General features: G+C 44.1%; 1 protein-coding gene across 1 annotated transcript in view; it reads right to left on the bottom strand.

Moving 5' to 3' along the window:
- Window positions 1-4,873: 4,873 nt before the first annotated feature.
- SAP30L (SAP30-like) overlaps window positions 4,874-19,075 on the bottom strand; it is a 15,176-nt gene continuing 974 nt past the window's right edge. Inside the window, exons 2-4 of the mRNA XM_011981271.1 lie at window positions 14,754-14,876; window positions 12,450-12,548; window positions 4,874-10,016 (exon numbers count right to left, since the gene is read on the bottom strand). Coding sequence (XP_011836661.1) covers window positions 9,888-10,016; window positions 12,450-12,548; window positions 14,754-14,876 — 351 coding nt within the window. The 3' untranslated portion in view covers window positions 4,874-9,887. The remainder of the gene's footprint in view (window positions 10,017-12,449; window positions 12,549-14,753; window positions 14,877-19,075) is intronic.

The following is a 19,075-nucleotide window of genomic DNA, read 5'->3' as shown; positions in this document are numbered from 1 at the left end:
CACTCTTCCATCTCCCCAGCATGGTCAATATTCCACTTCTCTCTGTGGTGTAGGTTGCATGGTGCATGAGGGAGTCAGATTGACATAGGCTCAAATCCCAGTTCACTGTGAGACCCTGGGTAAGTCGCTTGACTTCTCCAAGCCGCAGTTTTCCCATCTGAAAACTAGCAATGATAATAGCTTCTTTGCAGGTCTGTGTGAGGATTAGGACCATATATAAAGACGCTAGCACAGTGTTTACTTCCCAGTAGGTACTTAACAAATAATAGTTATTTTTCTGCATCTGGGCCATCCTGATCATCTTTTCATATCCAGCTTTGGAAATATTCCTCGATAGAAATATGAATAGCATAAATTTGAAAACAATATTAGCCACCAGAGATAGAACACCCTTCGCTGAAGATGAAGGAGGCTCCTTGGAACTGTTTAAATTGACTCAGCCAAGTTCAACTTCATCTAGTTTAGATAAACCCCAGTAGGCAGGCTGCGGTCTTGTGAGTAATTGATTCCCTCAGTCCTCATTCTTTGGGCTTCAGTAAGTTTCATTAGATACAATTTCACCTTCTGGCAGTTGCTAGTGGACGTGGCTGAGTCTGAGCTCTGCTGAATCTGTCCCAGCCCAGCTGACTGGACGGCTCCCCTTGAAGCCTGATCTATTCCTGCATCCCCCATCACTTAGGCAGGAGAGGCTCTGCTTGGGCACAGGTGCCCTCCCACTGCTCACTTAACAGAGGCCAATCTTGCTGGTGGCTGTGAGCCCTCAGGAAGTCTCTTTTAACCGTCTTAGCTTAATTAAGCTCATTACATTTGCTAAGCCTCATTGGCTTCTCTAAGACTTCAAGAGCCCATTATGCACTGCTCCTTCCTCAGAAGTAGGGTTGGCGCAGGGCTCTGAGCTTTCATCACAGAATCTGTGATTTTAGTAGTGGAAGATCTACTTCCCACTTCTGTCTGAGTCTTAGCTCCTCTGAAATTCCTGGCTCCTGGAGGACAGAGTCCATTTCCTTTGGCACCTGGCCCACAGCAGATACTCAAATATTTTTGTGACCATATTTCATCAACGGGGGATTTTTAAATAATAGCAGGTTTCGTAACTCCAAAGTTCAAGGTCCTCATTGCAGCATGAGGCTTTCTGCTCCTCATTCACAGTCACGTCAGCCTGGACTTCCCTTCACTCTCATCTCATCAAACCTGTTTCCTTCAAGGGCCTGCTTAGGTGCCTCGTCTTCCGGGAAGCTCCCCTGCTTTTCAGAATGCCTTTTTCTTGGTATTTTCCCCTTACTCTGAATCATATAGAGTGTGGCTATACATGGAGTTAGCAAGTATGATTTGTGCTCATTATAACCAGTTTAGATGATACCAAGAAAGCACAAAGAAGAAAGTCAAATTTACTCCAAAATCACCAATGAGGACTAACCATGGTTGCCATATTAGTTGTGGCCTTTTTTTGCTTGCTACCCTTGTGGTGCCCAGGGCAGAACAGGGCATGTCTGTTGACCTCAACCAGATCGACTATTAACAGCAGCATGCTCCAGTTCTGTCCCTCTCAGCCAACCTCTGACAGTTTCATTAACCCCATTAAATCATGCAGGTGCCTTTACACCTCCTGGGCTTGTTAATCTCTGTTCAGCTCTGGTAAGTTAAAACCTGGCTAGAAGGTTGGATGTACCTTGTTAACCTCCATTAAACCCTATTAAATTTCTTAACTAGCGTCCTAGTGACTTCTCAAAATCCCTCATTAAAGTTTAGTAAATCCAGTTGATTGGGACAAGGGTAAATGTTGTAGCTGCGCTGCTTCAGAGCTTGGCATTCTGAGTTCTTTGACGGTGGGGTTGACAGCAGCATCCCTGGAGCCAGGCAAGCCTTGGGGATCCATCCTGGGAGTGCCTTTAGCTCTTTGGCTCTCACTGTTACTGGGGCAAGTGCCTCAGCTGTCCTGAGACTGTATTTACACCTCTATAAATTGGAGTTAATAATAGTTCCTACCTGGTATGATTGTAGTGAGATTAAGTGAATTAATGCACATAAAACTATTAGCCATTGTCTGGCATGGACTCTGTACTTGATAGCTATTATTATTCCTGAATGTGGAAGATCTTTGCAGACAAAAAAACTGTTGAGGAAACAGAAGACTCAGTTCCAGTACTAAATAAATATAGTGTCCTCCTCTGTGTCAGGTCTTGGGCTGGAATGGTGGGTTATTATCATTCTGGTTTTATGCAGACTGAAGATCATCCATTTGAATGACTTGTCTTAACAGTGTCTTTGTGGCTGTGCATGTCACTCTGTTTGCTCAGACTCTGACACTTGTGAGCTGTTTGATGCTGAACATAACATATTTATAATACTTTCTTGATCAGGGCCTTAGGGGGTTGGACTCAGTGGTTCCTAAGCCTGGATGTGCAAATAAATTTCTGAGAGAATTTTTTTTTTTTTTTTTTTTAGATAGAGTCTTGCTGTGTCGCCCAGGCTGGAGTGCAGTGGCGCAATCTTGGCTTACTGCAACCTCCACCTCCTGGGTTCAAGCGATTCTCCTGTCTCAGCCTTCCTAGTAGCTAGAATTACAGGCACGTGCCACCATGCCCAGCTAAATTTTTTTCTACAGTAGAGGCAAGGTTTCACCATGTTGGCCAGGCTGGTCTTGAACTCCTGACCTCAAGTGATCCACCCACCTCAGCCTCCCAAATTGCTGCGATTACAGGCGTGAGCCACCGCACCCAGCCTCCAAGAGGATTTCATAAAAACATAGTTTTCTGGGCTTCACTTGAGAAGATTCTCATGAAAGAGAGCTCAAGGGGACCTTTTAACTAGTATTTGAACAGATGATACTGAAGCTGTTCATCTCTGCGCTGGGATTGGGAAACCTCTGGACCAGATTGGTGCTTCTCAACTTTATGGAGCTTAAGTCTTACCTGGAGAAATTTTAAAAATCATTATTACTGGGACTTAGACCCTGAGCTTTTCCTTTTGAGGATCTGGAATGGGGGCTCAGGAATTGGCATTGCAACAGAGTACTTAGGGGATTCTGATGGGTGGGGGGTGGCAAGTGCTACATTTTCTTTTTCTTTTTCTTTTTTTTGAGATGGAGTCTCGCTCTGTCACCAGGCTGGAGTGCAGTGGTGAGATCTCAGCTCACTGCAACATCTGCTGGGTTCAAGCGATTCTCCTGCCTTAGCCTCCTGAGTAGCTGGGACTACTGGTGCGTGCTACCATGCCCAGCTAATTTTTGTATTTTTAGTAGAGACGGTGTTTCACCATGTTGGCCAGGATGGTCTCGATCTCTTGACCTCGTGATCTGCCTGCCTCAGCCTCCTAAAGTGCTGGGATTACAACACTGGACCTCCGATGATCTGATACTCAATGTCCTAAGGCTCTATTTTGAAAAGAAAATAAAAGGGTGTCAGGTTCCTAGTGAAACTTCTGTTCTAACAGCATTATTAACATGTGGGTTCATCTCCATCTTTCCATTAAATTGTTATCTGTGGATCCTCAAGGGATGTTTACTTCAGCAGGGGGTCAGCCAGTTTTCAAAGTGTGGGGACAAAGCACCCCTTTGCCATTCAGTGTGTGAGGAAGTTGGGGACAGCAGGCAGGCCCCCATGGTCAGACACAGTATAAAAGAATGGGAGGAAGGCAGAGGAAGGGAAGTAACTGCTTATGCTAAGAAACACGGTATGAAAACTGGAACTTCCTTTGCTTTCTAAAGCAGCTCAGGGACCCTGTAAATGATGGTGTCCTTCAGCAACAATCCATCACTAATTCTGTGAGCTCCTTGGTGAGAGCCAGGACTCCCTGTCCTCTCCAATATCTCATGAAAAGCCACCCTCCACGCTCCTTACAGGGGAGTGGAATGGGAGAGGAGGAGGGTGTGGGGAGGATCTGCACTTTTAACATTTCTGTAAGGCTTAAAATTTTAGAGTTAAGATGTATTACTTCTATATAACTAATATGATAAAGACAAATATTTATTGCACGTCTCCCTTTTCATTCTGCTGAGGACAAACCTGTGGTAAAGTGGCACTAGAGACAGGTTTGAAGTGGGAGACCTGAACTTGAGGCTTGCCTTTCTCTTCTCCAGCACTGTGAGGACAGGCAAGAGGCGTCATCTGGTAGGCCTCAGGGACCTCCACCAGTAACCTGCAGTCATATTGCCCTGGCTTCTCAAGCTGTAGTATCCCTAGGGAATTTGCTACTACACAGATTCTGATTCAGTAGACAGCCAGCAGGAGGGGCTGGGAGATTCTGCATTTCCAACAAATGCCCAGATGATGGATCAACTTTAAATAGCAAGACTCTATTTTAGTTGAAGAAACTCCAGGTCACACACTGTTAAAAATGTCTTTGAGACATTTAAACATTGGGATGTTTACATGAAGATCTGGATTTCCAGCTTCTCCAGTCAAATTGCAAGACATGGTCACACGGGGCTGGTGTGCCCGTAAGGCTACAGTAATGGGGAGCTGAGTAGTGGCTGCCCTTAGAAAGGACCTGAGTTTTCCAGTTTGCAGCTCACCCTCTGCAGGTATTTCAATGTGCAATCAATCCTCCATCCAGTTTATTTAGATGGAGAACTGAAGACCCAAAGAGAGAACTCTGCCCAGGGCATCCAGTATATTACATGGAAGTTGAGCTCCAGACTCAGGCCGTTGGACCCAGTCAGTCTCTTTCCAGGTGAGTGAATGGAACAGCAGTACTGGAAACTTGGGCCTAACATTCTGGGATCTAAACTCAGTGTGCACCGGGAATGTAGGTGCTAGTATTTGGAGCTAGGAGGAAAGACCACTATCATTAATCACTGTATACACTGCCAGGGGCCAAATGTGGAAGTGAAAGCATCTGAATTCTATATAAAAATTCAAAGGGAAGACAGAGGGTCTCTTACTCATTCAGATTATTTATTAAGAGCAAAAGTCGGGCCATCCCATCTGTGTGATATTGCAACATGAAAAGTCACATACATACTAAGGAGACCCCACAGAATTGAGAGCCTTTCAACAGTACAGAGCCATAGATTACAAAGTTAAAATACAAATGATCCCCCAGATTTGGCAGGAAACAAGTACAATATGAGGAGGCCTGGAATGGAAGGGCACTTACTTTTCAATAAGGCAGTTACAAAATGGGAAAAAAAAAACCCCAAAACCTCATACCCCAAAATATACTCTGATGAGCATAGCAGACAATAGAAATGTAAAAGAGATCCTGTATAACCCTCTGTCATTGGCAAATGTGTTCAATACATGAAAGCAACCGAAGGGCTTGTGTTTTAAGATGCAAGCTAGATGAAACAACTGACTGTAGACATTTCTACCTCAAGAACAGTTCATATCTTGCCCCAGGCTGGATTCTACCTCAAAACATCAGACCCACTTTACCATTTCTAACCATAAACTTGGAAACAGTCTATAATACAATGAAAGGAATGAAAAGGCACCCCTAAAGCACCATGCTTCCCAAGGCATGATCTTGCGCTTGTCTGCCCTTCAGTTCAACTGCCCAGCTCAGTAACAGGGACCACGAGCCAGGACCAGCTGAATTATACAACCTCAAAGGATCACCTGGAAGGCAGATGTCTGATCAAGAGATCACAGACCAAGCCCATTTCATGAGAATTTAAATGCTAGGACAATACTACATCTCCCACTAGGGCTTCTGAACCCTGGTTTTAAATTACGGGCTAGATCTGTTTTCCCCTACCACTCATTTTGCAAAACTCAACTGGCCTAAACATTTCACTCAATCTTGAGTTCTGCAGGTTGGTCCCTGAGAGCCAGGTTGGCCTTGGGAATTTCTGCTCAATTTTAAGTTCTCAAGAATCTGAGGGCAGCTGACTTAGACTGAATTAGAGTTATCCTATAAGTCAGAAAGAATGTTAGACAGGTCAAGAGGGCCAGAGGCTGGTTCTGAAGACTCCATAAGACTTCAGGCACATCTTTATGTTTTAGTTTCCCCATCTCTAAAAACGGATGATTGGACAACAGCAAGCTTAACAGACTTTCCACCCTGAAAATACAGCACTTCTCTGGCGCTGAGACCCTTAAGTCCTGAAGCTTTGTTTTCTCAGTAAAAACAGTGTGAAGTCCTTACAGGAATCTAAGATACAAGCCCTGGGCAACCATGAAAACTTTCAACTTCATGCAAAGCAACGAAATTATAAATCTTCCAGCTGAACGTTTTCCTGATGTTGTGAGCATCCGTTTTTTGTGGGGCAAGCACAGAACTGCATCATCTGTCTTTTAGCAGGCTGCTAACATCTTCTCGTCCCCCCCCCTCCCCTCCCCCAGCTTTGGCAAGAACAAGCCAGCCAGTAGGGTTTTCTCAACATTCTCCAACAAGGACCTGAGTGGACTAATACTCAGGGGTAAGGACGGTATACCAAAGTGTCCTAGCATTGTTTCTTTCCAAAAGGCAAACACTATGCTTTGGGACAGTGCCAGCAATTAGGTGCTTTGCCAAAAATAACTTGTCCCGTGTGGCCCCCATGGGGCACAGACTAAGATGGAAATTACAGAGAACATAGAAAAGCCAGAGGTTTGCAAAGAACAGGCTTCTCCAGGAGGTAGTGGGTTCTCTGTCCTCGGAGGTGTTTAAGTCCAGACTGCTCAACCCCTTGGTGGGATGGTTGTAGGCAGAATGTCAGCACCTATGTGGAGACTAGACTGGATGACTTGACAGCCCGTTCCCAACTTTGAGATCCTGTCATTGTAATGACTGAGAGCGCCTCTGGATGACTTCCATGAAGCAGCTGCTCTGGGATCTACACCAGGCACAGCCTCCCTCAATAGGCAAGGCACCCAGAGTAAGTTCCTTCTTCCATCCTCTCCCTCCCACCAGGCAGTTGCCCTGCAGGATATTAACAAAAAACCTCCCATAAAATAAACAGCCAAAACACCAAAATTAGATGCAACACTGCAGATGAAAACAATTGTTACTATCTGTTCTCTGAAAGGCTAGCAGTGACTATTTAGCTATGACAGGAACATCTAACGGCTTGGCAGCTGTAACACATAAGTAAAATTCCTCTTCATTTTACAACACTGGTCTTGAATACTTTGGTTTTTAATCTTTCATGAGATTCAGCTATGATCTTTTTTACATGCTGTTGCCAGCCTAAGAGTTTGTTCTTTGAAGCAAGAAGTTTGTCCATTGTTTTTAAAAAAATCTTAAAACAATATGAATGGCAGGATACGGATGTTTCCATGTGAGAACCTTCAGGGCATATCAAAGAACCATACCAGGCTGGAAGTGAGGCAGGAACCATACTCTTTAAGTAAAAAGACAACACCACTTCTGGATTTCAAATTCCAGTTTTGCCCAGAAGCACCAAGAGGAAAGAAGGCAATGCTATGTCACAGGTGGAGAGAAGCGCCAAGAGTCCTTGATGGGTGGTATAAAAGTGGTGCAGCCAAGATGAACATTGCTTTCCCCACACCCCACTGCTCCCTGAAGCCAGACCCCGTTGCTCTGGAGGACCTGGCCACTTCTCACAGGCAGGAGTCCCTTCCGCACAGATAGAGCCTCCAGAAACTGCAGAAGAGGCTAAGGCGAGTGGTTTAGTGGTCTGATGAAAGAACAGATTTCTGGACATAAGAAAAACAAAGGTTCAAATAGCTTTGTCTTTTCTCTCACCTGACCTGTTGAAAGGTCAGGTTGAAAAGATGCCCACAACCTCCACTTTCCACAAGTACCTCTCCTTAGAGGAAAGACAACAAGGGACCCAAGTGGACACACAGTATCTGGCTGAAGGTAAAATGCTTCCCCAGGTTTCGCTTTGGAACAAAGATTCTTTCAGACACACTTGAACAGATGGATCCTACCACCATATATTCTTGTGCAGAAGCTACTGTCTCTCTCAACTGGGAAAACAGATTTGCTGCTAAAGAAATAGTGATGTGACCTACACGCCCACAATTCTGGTTTACATATCAGAAAAGTACACTTTTTTACTCATTAAGATACGGACATTTCCATGGAGTAAGTTAACAATGCCTTAACCTGCAGGCCCCATCTGCCCCTCAGCCTTCTTGGTGCCTGTATCAACATCTTTCAGCTGTAAGCAGGGATAGAATCTCTAAACACATAGTGAATGTGAATGACTGAAAACACTCACAGAGCACTGGAACATGCCATCCATAGCCAGGAGGCATACCAAAATAGGATGCCCTCACAGTCCAGAGTATGTTCTATGTACACCCATTTATACATATGTAATTAAAAAGGCTGCAATCTGCTAGACATGCACTTTGAACACAGGCGAAAGCTTTGCTGCAATGGAACACACTGCATTTTAGTGAGCATGGTGACCCTGTCCCCATTCCACAGAAAGCATAGTACTCTGCTCCACAGAACTGAGACCTTTGGACACTCCGCCACCCTCCTCAGTAGTGGGTGTAGTTCTGACTTCTCTGTGATGGTGCTCCGATTAAGCGATTTGTGAAACTCTGCCAGGCCAGGCTGTCCATTCTTCTTATTTAAGGCTTAAGAAATAACTCAGAATTGAAACTAAGTAGGAAAATGACATCTTTGACCACACGTCAAGATGGTCATAAATCAGAATCCAAATCTTTTTCTTCTCTTTCTCCCACCCTCCTACCCCATACCCTCTGCCCTCCACTACACAGATTAAAGAATTTTGCAAAAGCATATTTTTGGATATAAAGCTCTGTTTTCACAGGATACTTTGGCTCTGATATAATTAGATTGAGGAGTTCAACGTTTTGAACAAAAAAATTAGGTAATTTTCAAAAATTATTTTAGCAATCTTTCTCCCTAAGAGGGAGGCAAATTGTTCACAAAAATGAGCATCAGATGGAACTGACCTTTGTTGCCCAAACTCATGATTTGCTGATGACCAGAGCCCAGGGAGTCAAGGCCAGCCAGCCTTTCAATCCTAAGCTGGACTTCTGGGCAGGAATCACATAGCCCCTGGCAGCTTGCATGGTGGTTGTGAACTTAGGATGAAAACTTCTAAAAACACTTACCCCAAATTACTAAATATGTCAGTGTGTCAATGCATTTATTGCCAAGAAGCTTGGCTGAAGGTCATAATATCTAACTGCACCCCAAAGAGTGAAGTATAGTGGGGTGCATAAGGGACTGTATCTTCTGTGAGGGTCTCTATATCAGTGTTTCTGGAACCCTCAACAAAATCAGTTTTGCACATGCAACTGTCCTGAAATCCTTATCTGATCAGAAACTTCCTTGTTGGTGTATCAGGATTTCCTCCACATTCTAGCAGTTAAGTGGTGAGCAACAGAAATGGCAGAGGTCTCAGTAATGACAGGTGTGAAGCAGATGTTACAAGGCTGGCACTATTAGTGACAGCTCAATTAGCCAATACCTACTGATTGAGTGCCTCCTGTGTACAAGGCACAGGGTGAGTGAGGGGGACCAGTGTCAAACTGATCTGCTGATAAATGACAAAGCTTGCAACAAAGCGGGCGGGATATCTATGTCGCCAGCGGGCAGCATGCAAGTCCAGATGTGGGTTTGCTCATGCACTTCCACGGTCAATTGCACCTTGCAGCTATTCCAAGCTACGGCTCCCACGTGGCAGCCTGGTGGAGAAGAAGGTGATTACCAAAATATTTCTTATCCCACATTTCCAGTAGAATTGACTTAATGCTTTGTTGAATGCTGAAATACATAGTTTTAAATTCTTTTAATGATCCTGATTTTTTTAGTCCAGAGTTATCTTAAAAGAAAGTCTTTCTATACACATGCTGAATCATGAGAATATAATCCTCCTGACCAAAAAGATTTACAATATTCATCATTCAAACTTTTTTATTTACAATAATATTTAACAGTCTTTATGGGCTTAAATGTAGCAGATATCACCTGTGCATCAAGCATTACACTTCATTCCTCTAAGATGTGCTTCATCCTCACTCAAGTTGCTTGCCACCCTCCGATTTCTGGTCCAGTCTACTCTTGTTACTCTTCACCATGTAGATGAAGTAGGCAAGGGTCTCTTTTTCATTCACAGGTATGTTCCTGAAGTGTCGACTCACAGTCTATGTGGAGGGAAAATACCAAAGTTCCTTAAACCAGGCATAAATCACACCGCAAATTCTACATCGTACACAGGGAACAGGGAGTTGTTTGCAAGCTGTGGCGGGAATTACAAACGCTGCAGAACTTCCTGCTGTGTGCGGAACTCAGAATGCCCTTTGCCCTTTCTCCCCAGGGATGTAGGTGGTTTAATTTCCAGGATCCAAAAGTGGCTTTTTAACCTAAAACTCTTCAAGGCGCAGTTCTATTTCAGTGGCAGCCAACCACCTGTCACGGCATAATTTCACAGTCCTACTCATGGAGGAGAGATGGGGACTGCTCTGGTTGGCCAGCTGCTACCAAACCTCTCAGGCCTTGAAAGTGGGAAGAAATGTGTTTTTTAAAAATTGTGGGGCAGGTGTGGTGGCTCACACCTATAATCCCAATGCTTTAGGAGGTTAAGGTGGGAGGATCAGTTGAGGCCAGGAGTTCGAGGCCAGCCTGGGCAACACAGTGGAGACCTCATCTCTACTAAAAAATTAGCCTGGTGTCATAGCATGCACCTGTGGTCCCAGCTGAGGTGGGAGGATCACTTGAGCCCAGGAGGTTGAAGCTGCAGTGAGCTGTGACTGCGCTATTGCACTCCAGCCTAGGGGACAGAGCGAGACCTTGTCTCAAAAACAAATAAAAATTGTGTTAGGCTGGGCATGGTGGCTCGCGCCTGTAATCCCTTTGGGAGGCCGAGGCGGGCAGATCACCTGAGGTCAAGAGTCTGAGACCAGCCTGGCCAACATGGTGAAACCCCGTCTCTACTAAAAATACAAAAATTAGCCGGGTGTGGTGGCAGGCACCTGTAATCCCAGCCACTTGGGAAACAGGCAGGAGACTCACTTGAACCCGGGAGGCAGAGGCTGTGGTGAGCTGAGATCATAGCAATGCACTCCAACCTGGGAGATAGAGCAAGACTCTGTCTCAAAAAAAAAAAAAAAAAAAAAAAAAAAAAAAAAAAATGTGTTAAATGAACAGCCAATTGAACCAATTGAACAGAGGTATCTGAACCCCAAAATTCCTCTAAGTAGTGCATAACTGCCTCCTGAAAGACACATCAGATTTGAAGGAAAATGCATCATTTACTAATACTCCTAATACTTCATTCTGTAAGTAATGAGAATGCAGGTCTCCTCCTGCCCCGCCTCATTCTTTCCCTTCCACCAGAGAGAACACTGGCAATGGGTGATGTTATTTTAAAGTAGGAGAGGCTTCTGACCTCCTCTGTGTCATCTGGACACTGGTGAAGAAGTTGTTTAAGAAAAAGTGACGGCCGAGCAAGAAACCTCTAAAGGAAAAACCAAAAATGAAACAGGCTGGAAGCCTTTCAGGAAGTCTCAATGGATCAAGGTGACTGAAACAGATAGAAAAAGACAGAGAACTAGCCATGAAGAGCGATTATCTCTGGATGATAGAATTATATTTTTCTTTTCTCCATTTTCCAACTTTTCTATAATAGGCAGAAAAATATATTAAGAGGGATTAAGAGAGAAAAGAAGGACGAGAAAATATCTACAGAAGTGACAAAGACAGAATTATCAAGCCAGGCAGTTCATGTATTTTAAAAATGGCCAATGGAGCACTTCCCCCTACTCCAAACTGTGTTAAGAACTCAGGGCAGGAGAAAACTTTCTTGGGTGCCATTCATTAAAATACTTTTATTACCAACACCAGAGTAGGAGAAATCAAGGAAAAAAAAATAGCTCCTGTAGAACATCCGGAAGGTTTTGCAGTGATTAATCTGACACACAAAATGATCATATCCATAAGAATCTTGCTAAGCCAGGCACAGTGGCTCACGCCTGCAATCCCATCACTTTGGGAGGTTGAGATAGAAGGACTGCTTGAGCCAAAGAGAATCACTTGAGCAACATAGTGAGGCCGTGTCTCTGCAAAAATAAAATTAGCTGTGCACAGGGGTGTGTACCTGTGGTCCCAGCTACTCTGGAGGCTGAGGTGGGAAGGATCACTTGAAGCTGGGAGGTTGGGGCTGCAGTGAGCCCAGACTGTGCCACTGCACTCCAGCCTGGGTGATAAAGCAAAACCCTGTCTCAAAAAAAAAAAAAAAAAAAAAAAAAAGAATCTTGCAAAAAGGATTCAAACAAATGAACACTCAGGACTTAGACTCTGGAGTCATGAGATCCCAGGCTAAATTGTGCTATCAACTTGCTGTGTGATTTTAAGCAAATCCTTTCCTCTTTCTGTGCCATGGTTTCTTTTCTGGAGCTGAGGCCTTTGCAGGTCTAAAGCTGTGGGGTTCTAAATTGTGCCAAAGAGGAATACGGAGTTGCTTCCAGAACTCTGGAGGAGATTACAATTAGCAGACACACACAGTAAGGGAGAATCAGGGTAACCATCAGAAGCAGCACAATGCTGGCTCTCTTTAGAGGGCAATTTTGTCTACCTACTTCTGCTAACTGGGCCTTATTGAAGCCTGGTCTGGTCTGCAACTTGTAGTGTCGTTTATAACGTCGTAGGGTGTTCACTTGCAGCTGGAACAGATCAACCTAGGGAGAAGAAGAGAAAAATGTTATCCATCACTTGACCAACCAGGACTCACCAAGAGCCCACTATGTGCCTAGCACTACACTAAGGTAGGGGTGAGGATGGGGAGGGCTTCAAAAGAGGTCTTAGAAATGGTCCATTGAGGACTAGTAACTGGTTGGGAGGGCAAAAATAACAGTGGAAAAACAGTTCTGGCTGGGGTGGGCTGATCTCACACAACTGGTGGAGAAGGTAAAGCTTAAGCTAAGGAGAAGCAGGGTCTGATAAGGCACTGAGAAACAGGGTAGGGAATAGAAGAAAAGATCAGAGCACAGAAAGCTGGAAGAGGCACAGATGGGCAAGGGGGTCACAGGCAACTGTGATGGGTTTAAAAGGTGAGAATGGATGGTAGCACATCTAGAAAAACAGAAGGAGCTATCACAGAGGGTAGAGGGTGATGGCACAGGATGGGTCTGCTGGTGGCTGTTGGGAACACTGATGGGGGAACACAGAGGGAGATGCTATAGCAACAAGCAGAATGAGACAAAGAGGTTGAGCTTTGGAGAGGCAGTGATGCTAGAAGGGACACCAAAGATGGAGAGCAAAGGCAAAAACCAGAGACATCCTGGAGGAAGATAGGCCAGAACGAGGCAGCGACCAGATAAAGGGGCACAAAGGAGGGCAGTGGGAAGAACTGTTATCCTCAAATAGCTCTTTCCTAGGCCCAGCCTTCTGGTATTAGAATCCTTAACCTCCCTCCAGAGAAAGTTCAAAAGTTACTGTAGTGAATGTGCAAACCAGCAGGTTAGGGTTGGGGTCTTTGCAGATGACTGGATAACAGAGGGGAAGGGACCCCCCCTTTTTGTTTCTAACAAAGGAAGAGAGGAAAGCTGCATAGTCATGAAAAATCGAAGGCCCATAAAGTTGGGCTGCCTTTACCTGCCTCTAAAAGAGCTGTTCTTGCTTCAGGCAGGTGGAGAGCACTTAAAAACAAAATGAATGATCAATATGAGGGGCCAAAGTCCTTCATTCTTTTCAAAACATTCCTTAAAACCTTTTTTTTTTTTTTTTTTTGGTGAAAACCACTTAGAAATCGAATACATCCATTTCTTTATAAAATAACAATAATGCTAAAAGCAACAGCAAGACTCTGTAAACCAACATTGGAAAAGGGGACACAGGGAGGGGCAGAGGGAAAGGGCCAGATTTTCAACGGTTTCCTCCACATCTGCAGACAAAGGCCCGCCTACTCTTTCTATTCCTACACAGTCATTTTCACTCTGAGTGCTAACAGGCGGTTGCCTTATGAAATATTCATGTGTCAAATATTCAATGTACACTATAAACGGTTCTTCTTTTGCTGAGTCTTGAGTGAAAACAATTTAGTAAAAAGAAAATCCAATATTCCTTCCTGAAGCCTCACTTAATAGACACAGGCACCTGAAGGGAAGGCGGCCTTCCAGTTTGAGAAGCCTAGGTCTCATGGTCTAGCGCAGTGGTTCTCAACACAGGACGATTTTGTCTTGTAAAGGAGGTGTGGCAATGTCTGGAGACACTTTTCGATTGTCATGACTCAGGATGGTGATGGGTAGAATCCCATGAGGGGATGCTGCTGAGGCATGCTGTTAAATATCCTACAATGCAGAGGACAGTCCCCACAACAAAAACTATCTGACCCCAAATGTCAACAGTGCTAGAGTTGAGAAAACCAGGTCCAGTTTAGTCAACTTTGAAATGGATCCTTGGGAACAGCCTGGACTAGGTGTCAAGAAATCAGTGAGAGAAAATCAGAGCTGGTATGAACTGATGACCTACATCTTCATTTTTTAGGGAAGAGACTTCTCCCAAACCATTACACACTCTCTAAAGGTTTTAACAAGGTTTTTAAAAAAGTGACACTGTGGTTGTATTTATGCATTTGTCAGGGGCGTCTTGCAGAAAAACAGCGTGGTCTACTGGAAAGGGCCCCAGACTAGAGCCTCCAAACTATATACCTGACCTTGGCTCTCTGTGCCTGTCCATAAAATGATGGGGCAGTCTGACCAGTGGGTATCCAAGCTTTTAGCTCTCAGATTCCGTATTACTATAATTCACTTTTCAAATAATCCACAGCAAAACAAAGGGGACTAAAATTACTTCTTAATACAAAAAGCAGACCAGGCCAGAGGTGAGGATCAGATTAGAATCCATTTTTCCAGCTTCCGCAAATTGATTTCTTTGACCTTTACCTCAGGAATGTCAGTGTCATGCTCGGGAGAATCTCCACCATCGTCACTTGTCTTCCTCTTCCTTTTATTTCGGACACTCTGGATGAAATTTTTGTGAAAATCACAGATATACAGGTGCCTTACCTGACGGACAGAAAAATCAAAGTCAGAGTTGGCCAATTCCTTGGAGACAGCAACAGGTATCTGTCAAATTGTGGGGCTTCCGTCCATTGTAGGGCATTGGAGAGATAGACGGAAGGCAAGATGTAGGCCTCCCAGAAGCTCACTACTGAGGTGCAGAAGAACACCAAGAGAACGCTAACATCACACTTTGTGGCGTATCATACACCAAGCCTCCAGTGAATGGTGAAAACAGTAAACGGTACAGATTCAGCAAAGGAAGAGATTCCTGCAACAGAGATGCTCAGGGTGAAGGGCCCTGACTAAAAGGGAGGACTTTAGGCAGACAGGAAGCATTCCAGATGGGTAGGAGTGCCAAGACTTTAGAGTTTCCAATGGAGGATGACAGAAAGAATGAGTGAGGAGGCCCAGCGTACAGTGTCAGTTGGGTGATGATGGCTGCCCTGCCCATGTAATGTAGGAGCATAATGAAAAAGTGAGGCATCTGGGCGGTGGGCATGAGAACAGCTTAGACTTTCCTTCCGACAAGACAGAGTCCCTCAAGGAAGCAGGGAGTGATGCAACATTTTCAGAAGACCTGTAGGAGTCACAAACTTATAGTGGGCTGGAATGCACTGTCCTGGGGAGGAGGAAAGCAGGACACAAGGGACTGTGGCAATGGTATTTGGGACACTCTATTTTTACACTTACAATAGCTACTATTGTAGGATAATAACTCTCTGAAAAACTTTGTTTCTATGTGTCAATTTAAAATTCTTGCATTATCTCACATCTGATCCACAAAGAAAAGTGGAAAAAGATGTGGAAATTCTTACAAGGTAGAACCACATACAAGAAGGTGGATACTACAGATTTTCTAATACAGGATGGAGGTAAGTGAAGGTGGCAGCAACAGCTAAGACATGAAGAATCCTCCATGGCTGGCTGGAGGAGCCATTGAAAAACCTTACAGAAACTGAATGCCTGGCAAATGACTTGGGGTTGTTGATAGTGAAACAGCTGTTTCACAAATGTTCTGCAGAGACTTCTGAATGAGTTTATTCCTTAAATCCTTAAAGATAAAAGTAAGCTGGCAGGAAATCGCATCAATTAATTCAGACCTTTTCATGGAGAAAATAATGAAAACTGTTTATTCAGATGAATGATCACTTTCATGTGGCTGGATTAGTGAGTCATGAATACTTCTAAGTTTATACCGTGATGGTGTCTTGCAGACAGGAGGTACTCGGAAAATGTTGATGTACCAATATAGGAAATCTCCTATATCTAAAAGTGGCTTAGGCTAATGAAAGCCACTACTTACGTGGTTACAAATTGGGATAGCTTTGTCAGATTCAACTTGGACTTTCGAACACAGCACATGCCACTGTCCCTAAGAATCCCACCTAGCTGATGTATATAATACTGAACACGCTTTTCTCCAGGAAGAAAGCACAGCAAAGCCCACTCTGCATCCCTGAGAGGAAGCTGGTCCTGCACATTAGCCAGACTGGCGAGACCACTCAGATCAACTGCTCAAGTTCACATTAACAAACTTCATAGGAGAACAGGGAGAACAGGTGGCTTCCTAAAGCTTCGGCTGGGAGATTTCAGATCAGGACAATAGAATAACAGAATCCTAGTTGTAAGAGAATTTAGCAATCACTAGTACAATCCCATTGACCCCAATCCCGTTATCTAGACGGGTAAAAATGAAGCCATCCAGAGTGAGGAAATGACCTGGCCAAGGTCACCCAGGCCTTCTGCCCCCCTAGTACATGTCTTTTCCTACCTCAGCATTTTCCTTTATACTATTCTCAACTTCCACTTTTCTCCGGCAATAAGAAAAAAAAAAAAAGCAGAAATATGTCAACTGGAGGTGTATTAATATTTTAATAGATCACAGAACACTGCCAAAGTCTATATAAAATGAGTTAAACAGCCTGAGTTGAATTTTTGGTGCTGTTATTTAAAAAGGTTCTCTGCTAGACTCTCTTACAAGATAAATAATCATTTTCTCCTTAACCCTTTTCATGTACATACTGGTTTTCAGAAATTTCAGAGCTCAGTGGCCTTTGGGAGTGGGGTCGGGGCAGGAGGTGGTAGCAAAGGCTCTAGTCTTTTTCCCTTCACTTTCTGCAATAGCTAAAAATTATTGTAACATAGCAGTTACTTGGAATTGAATTCCTGCCCAAGCCTGTGAGAAAGAGATAGAATCCCTTTCAGAAATAATGACTCCACAACACCACCTTAAAACAAATTGTGAATGATTCCACCTGGAAACCTTACTCCTTCAGAAGTATTACCTTTTGGGAACACTAATGCTAGGCTCAGGCTGCCCTTCTTCTAGACAGTGGGTGTAAAATGATCAGCATAGCTCAACGTAGGTTTTCAAGTAGAGTCAATGGGTAAATAAAAGGAGTCCTGGTTGCAGCAGCAAAATCATTCAGATGGGAAGGCATCCAGTGATCTAAAAGGACTGGAAGATTCTATTTTTTTAAGGACTGGAAAATATTATTATAAGCTGCTCAAGTAAAGCAGCTTCTAACAACCTACACAGAAGGTAGGCAGTGTTTCTAAGTGGATGAATTCATTGTCATAAGCATTTCACCTCAATAGGTGACCTAACAAGGGATCACCTTGTTGTGTAGCCCCTTGTTTGTTCTCAGATAACTTCCATTCATGTATTCATTGATCGAGATTTGTAGTAAGAAAGCCATTAACTCTCTCCCAACCACTTAAAAATAGCAACTGTCCATGCAAGAGTAGCAGCTGTATTATAATGATTAACTTAAAAACAGGGGTAGGAGGGAAGAGTCTGAAGAAAGGACAGGGGGCTGGGCACAGTGGCTCACGCCTATAATCCTAGAACTCTGGGAGGCCTAGGCTGGTGGATCATTTGAGGTCAGGAGTTCAAGATCAGCCTGTCCAACATGGCAAAACCCCATCTCCACTAAAAATACAAAAATTAGCCAGGCATGGCAGCAAACGCCTGTAATCCCAGCTAATCAGGAGGCTAAGGCAGGAGAATCGCTTCAACCCAGGAGGTGAAGGTTGCAGTGAGCCGAGATCTTGCCACTGCACTCCAGCATGGGTGACAAGCGAGAGACTCTGTCTCAAAAAAAAAAAAAAAAAAAAAGACAGGAGAGATTTTTTATTTATTAGAGACTTAAAGAAGACTTATGTATAGGGCTTGGAAGTAAATTAGATAGTATGTTTAAGAAATTAACCAGCCTCCTAGGTGCTGTGTGTATCTGACACCCTCACTTCCTATCTCTGGGCCTATTTCAACCCTAAAACCAGAGAGGAAACGTGCACTCCCTTTCAGTTTAACAAGCAGTCTCTGATTTCCTACAACTGTGGAGAAATTCTGATTCTAAAAGAGAATGGATGTTAACCACCTAAGCTCTTAGCTAGTTTACCTGAATATTAAATATCCCCTTAACTCATTTTCAATTCCTAATCATGAAGCAATCACTTAAGGCTTGCAGCAACAGATGTCAAACTAAAAAGTTCTTAATTGGTTAACAATAGGCACAGCTTCAGAATTGTTAACTAGAAGTGGTGAAATCACACAGAAGTTTCCTATAATAAGCCACAAAGAGCAGGGCAATCCGATTTAAATTTAAATCTCCACCCCCTTATTTCAAAAGAAACTACCACTAAGAAAATTGATTTCTTTTCTTCCCCCTCCAGTCACATCGACTGCAAGAGCCATTTCCCAAGACCTGGCCTTGGTCTTATTTCTGCCACATCCTAGAAAAACCCATTCCCACAGTTGCCTGCGAAGCAGCTAGCTCGGTGACACTCTGCAGATACCGAGGCTGCGGGAGCCAGGGAAGTAACTGCCACCTTTCTCTGTCTTAAGGAATAACAGGGTTCCTAGAAGGAGAGAGAAGTTGGAAAAGAGCCGGGTATCTTCATCACCCGCCCCTCCGATTCTTGCTGCTTCAAGGGCCAACAAAATTAACCCACCTCTCCCTGCTCTAAAGTCTAAACCATAAACCAATAAAACAAGTTGGAAACTGCTGTCCAATCTTCCCAGGCAGCAGGAGTCCTGAAGTCCCCGCCCCCATCCTCCCGGATCTGGGTAGAATCACAGTCAGAGCATGTCAGCGCTGGAGCGGCCTTTGAAATGCCGAGTCCAACTCAGTTCTGCAGACGCGGGGCGGCGAGGCCCACGGCGGGTAGTGCCCAGGGAGTCCCGACCGCAGCCCGGGGCA

The sequence above is a fragment of the Mandrillus leucophaeus genome, unplaced genomic scaffold (assembly GCF_000951045.1).
Source record: "Mandrillus leucophaeus isolate KB7577 unplaced genomic scaffold, Mleu.le_1.0 Scaffold222, whole genome shotgun sequence".
Classification (NCBI taxonomy): Eukaryota; Metazoa; Chordata; class Mammalia; order Primates; family Cercopithecidae; genus Mandrillus; species Mandrillus leucophaeus.
The sequence above is the reverse complement of the archived record's forward strand: the minus strand, read 5'-3'. Positions and strand labels throughout refer to the sequence as shown.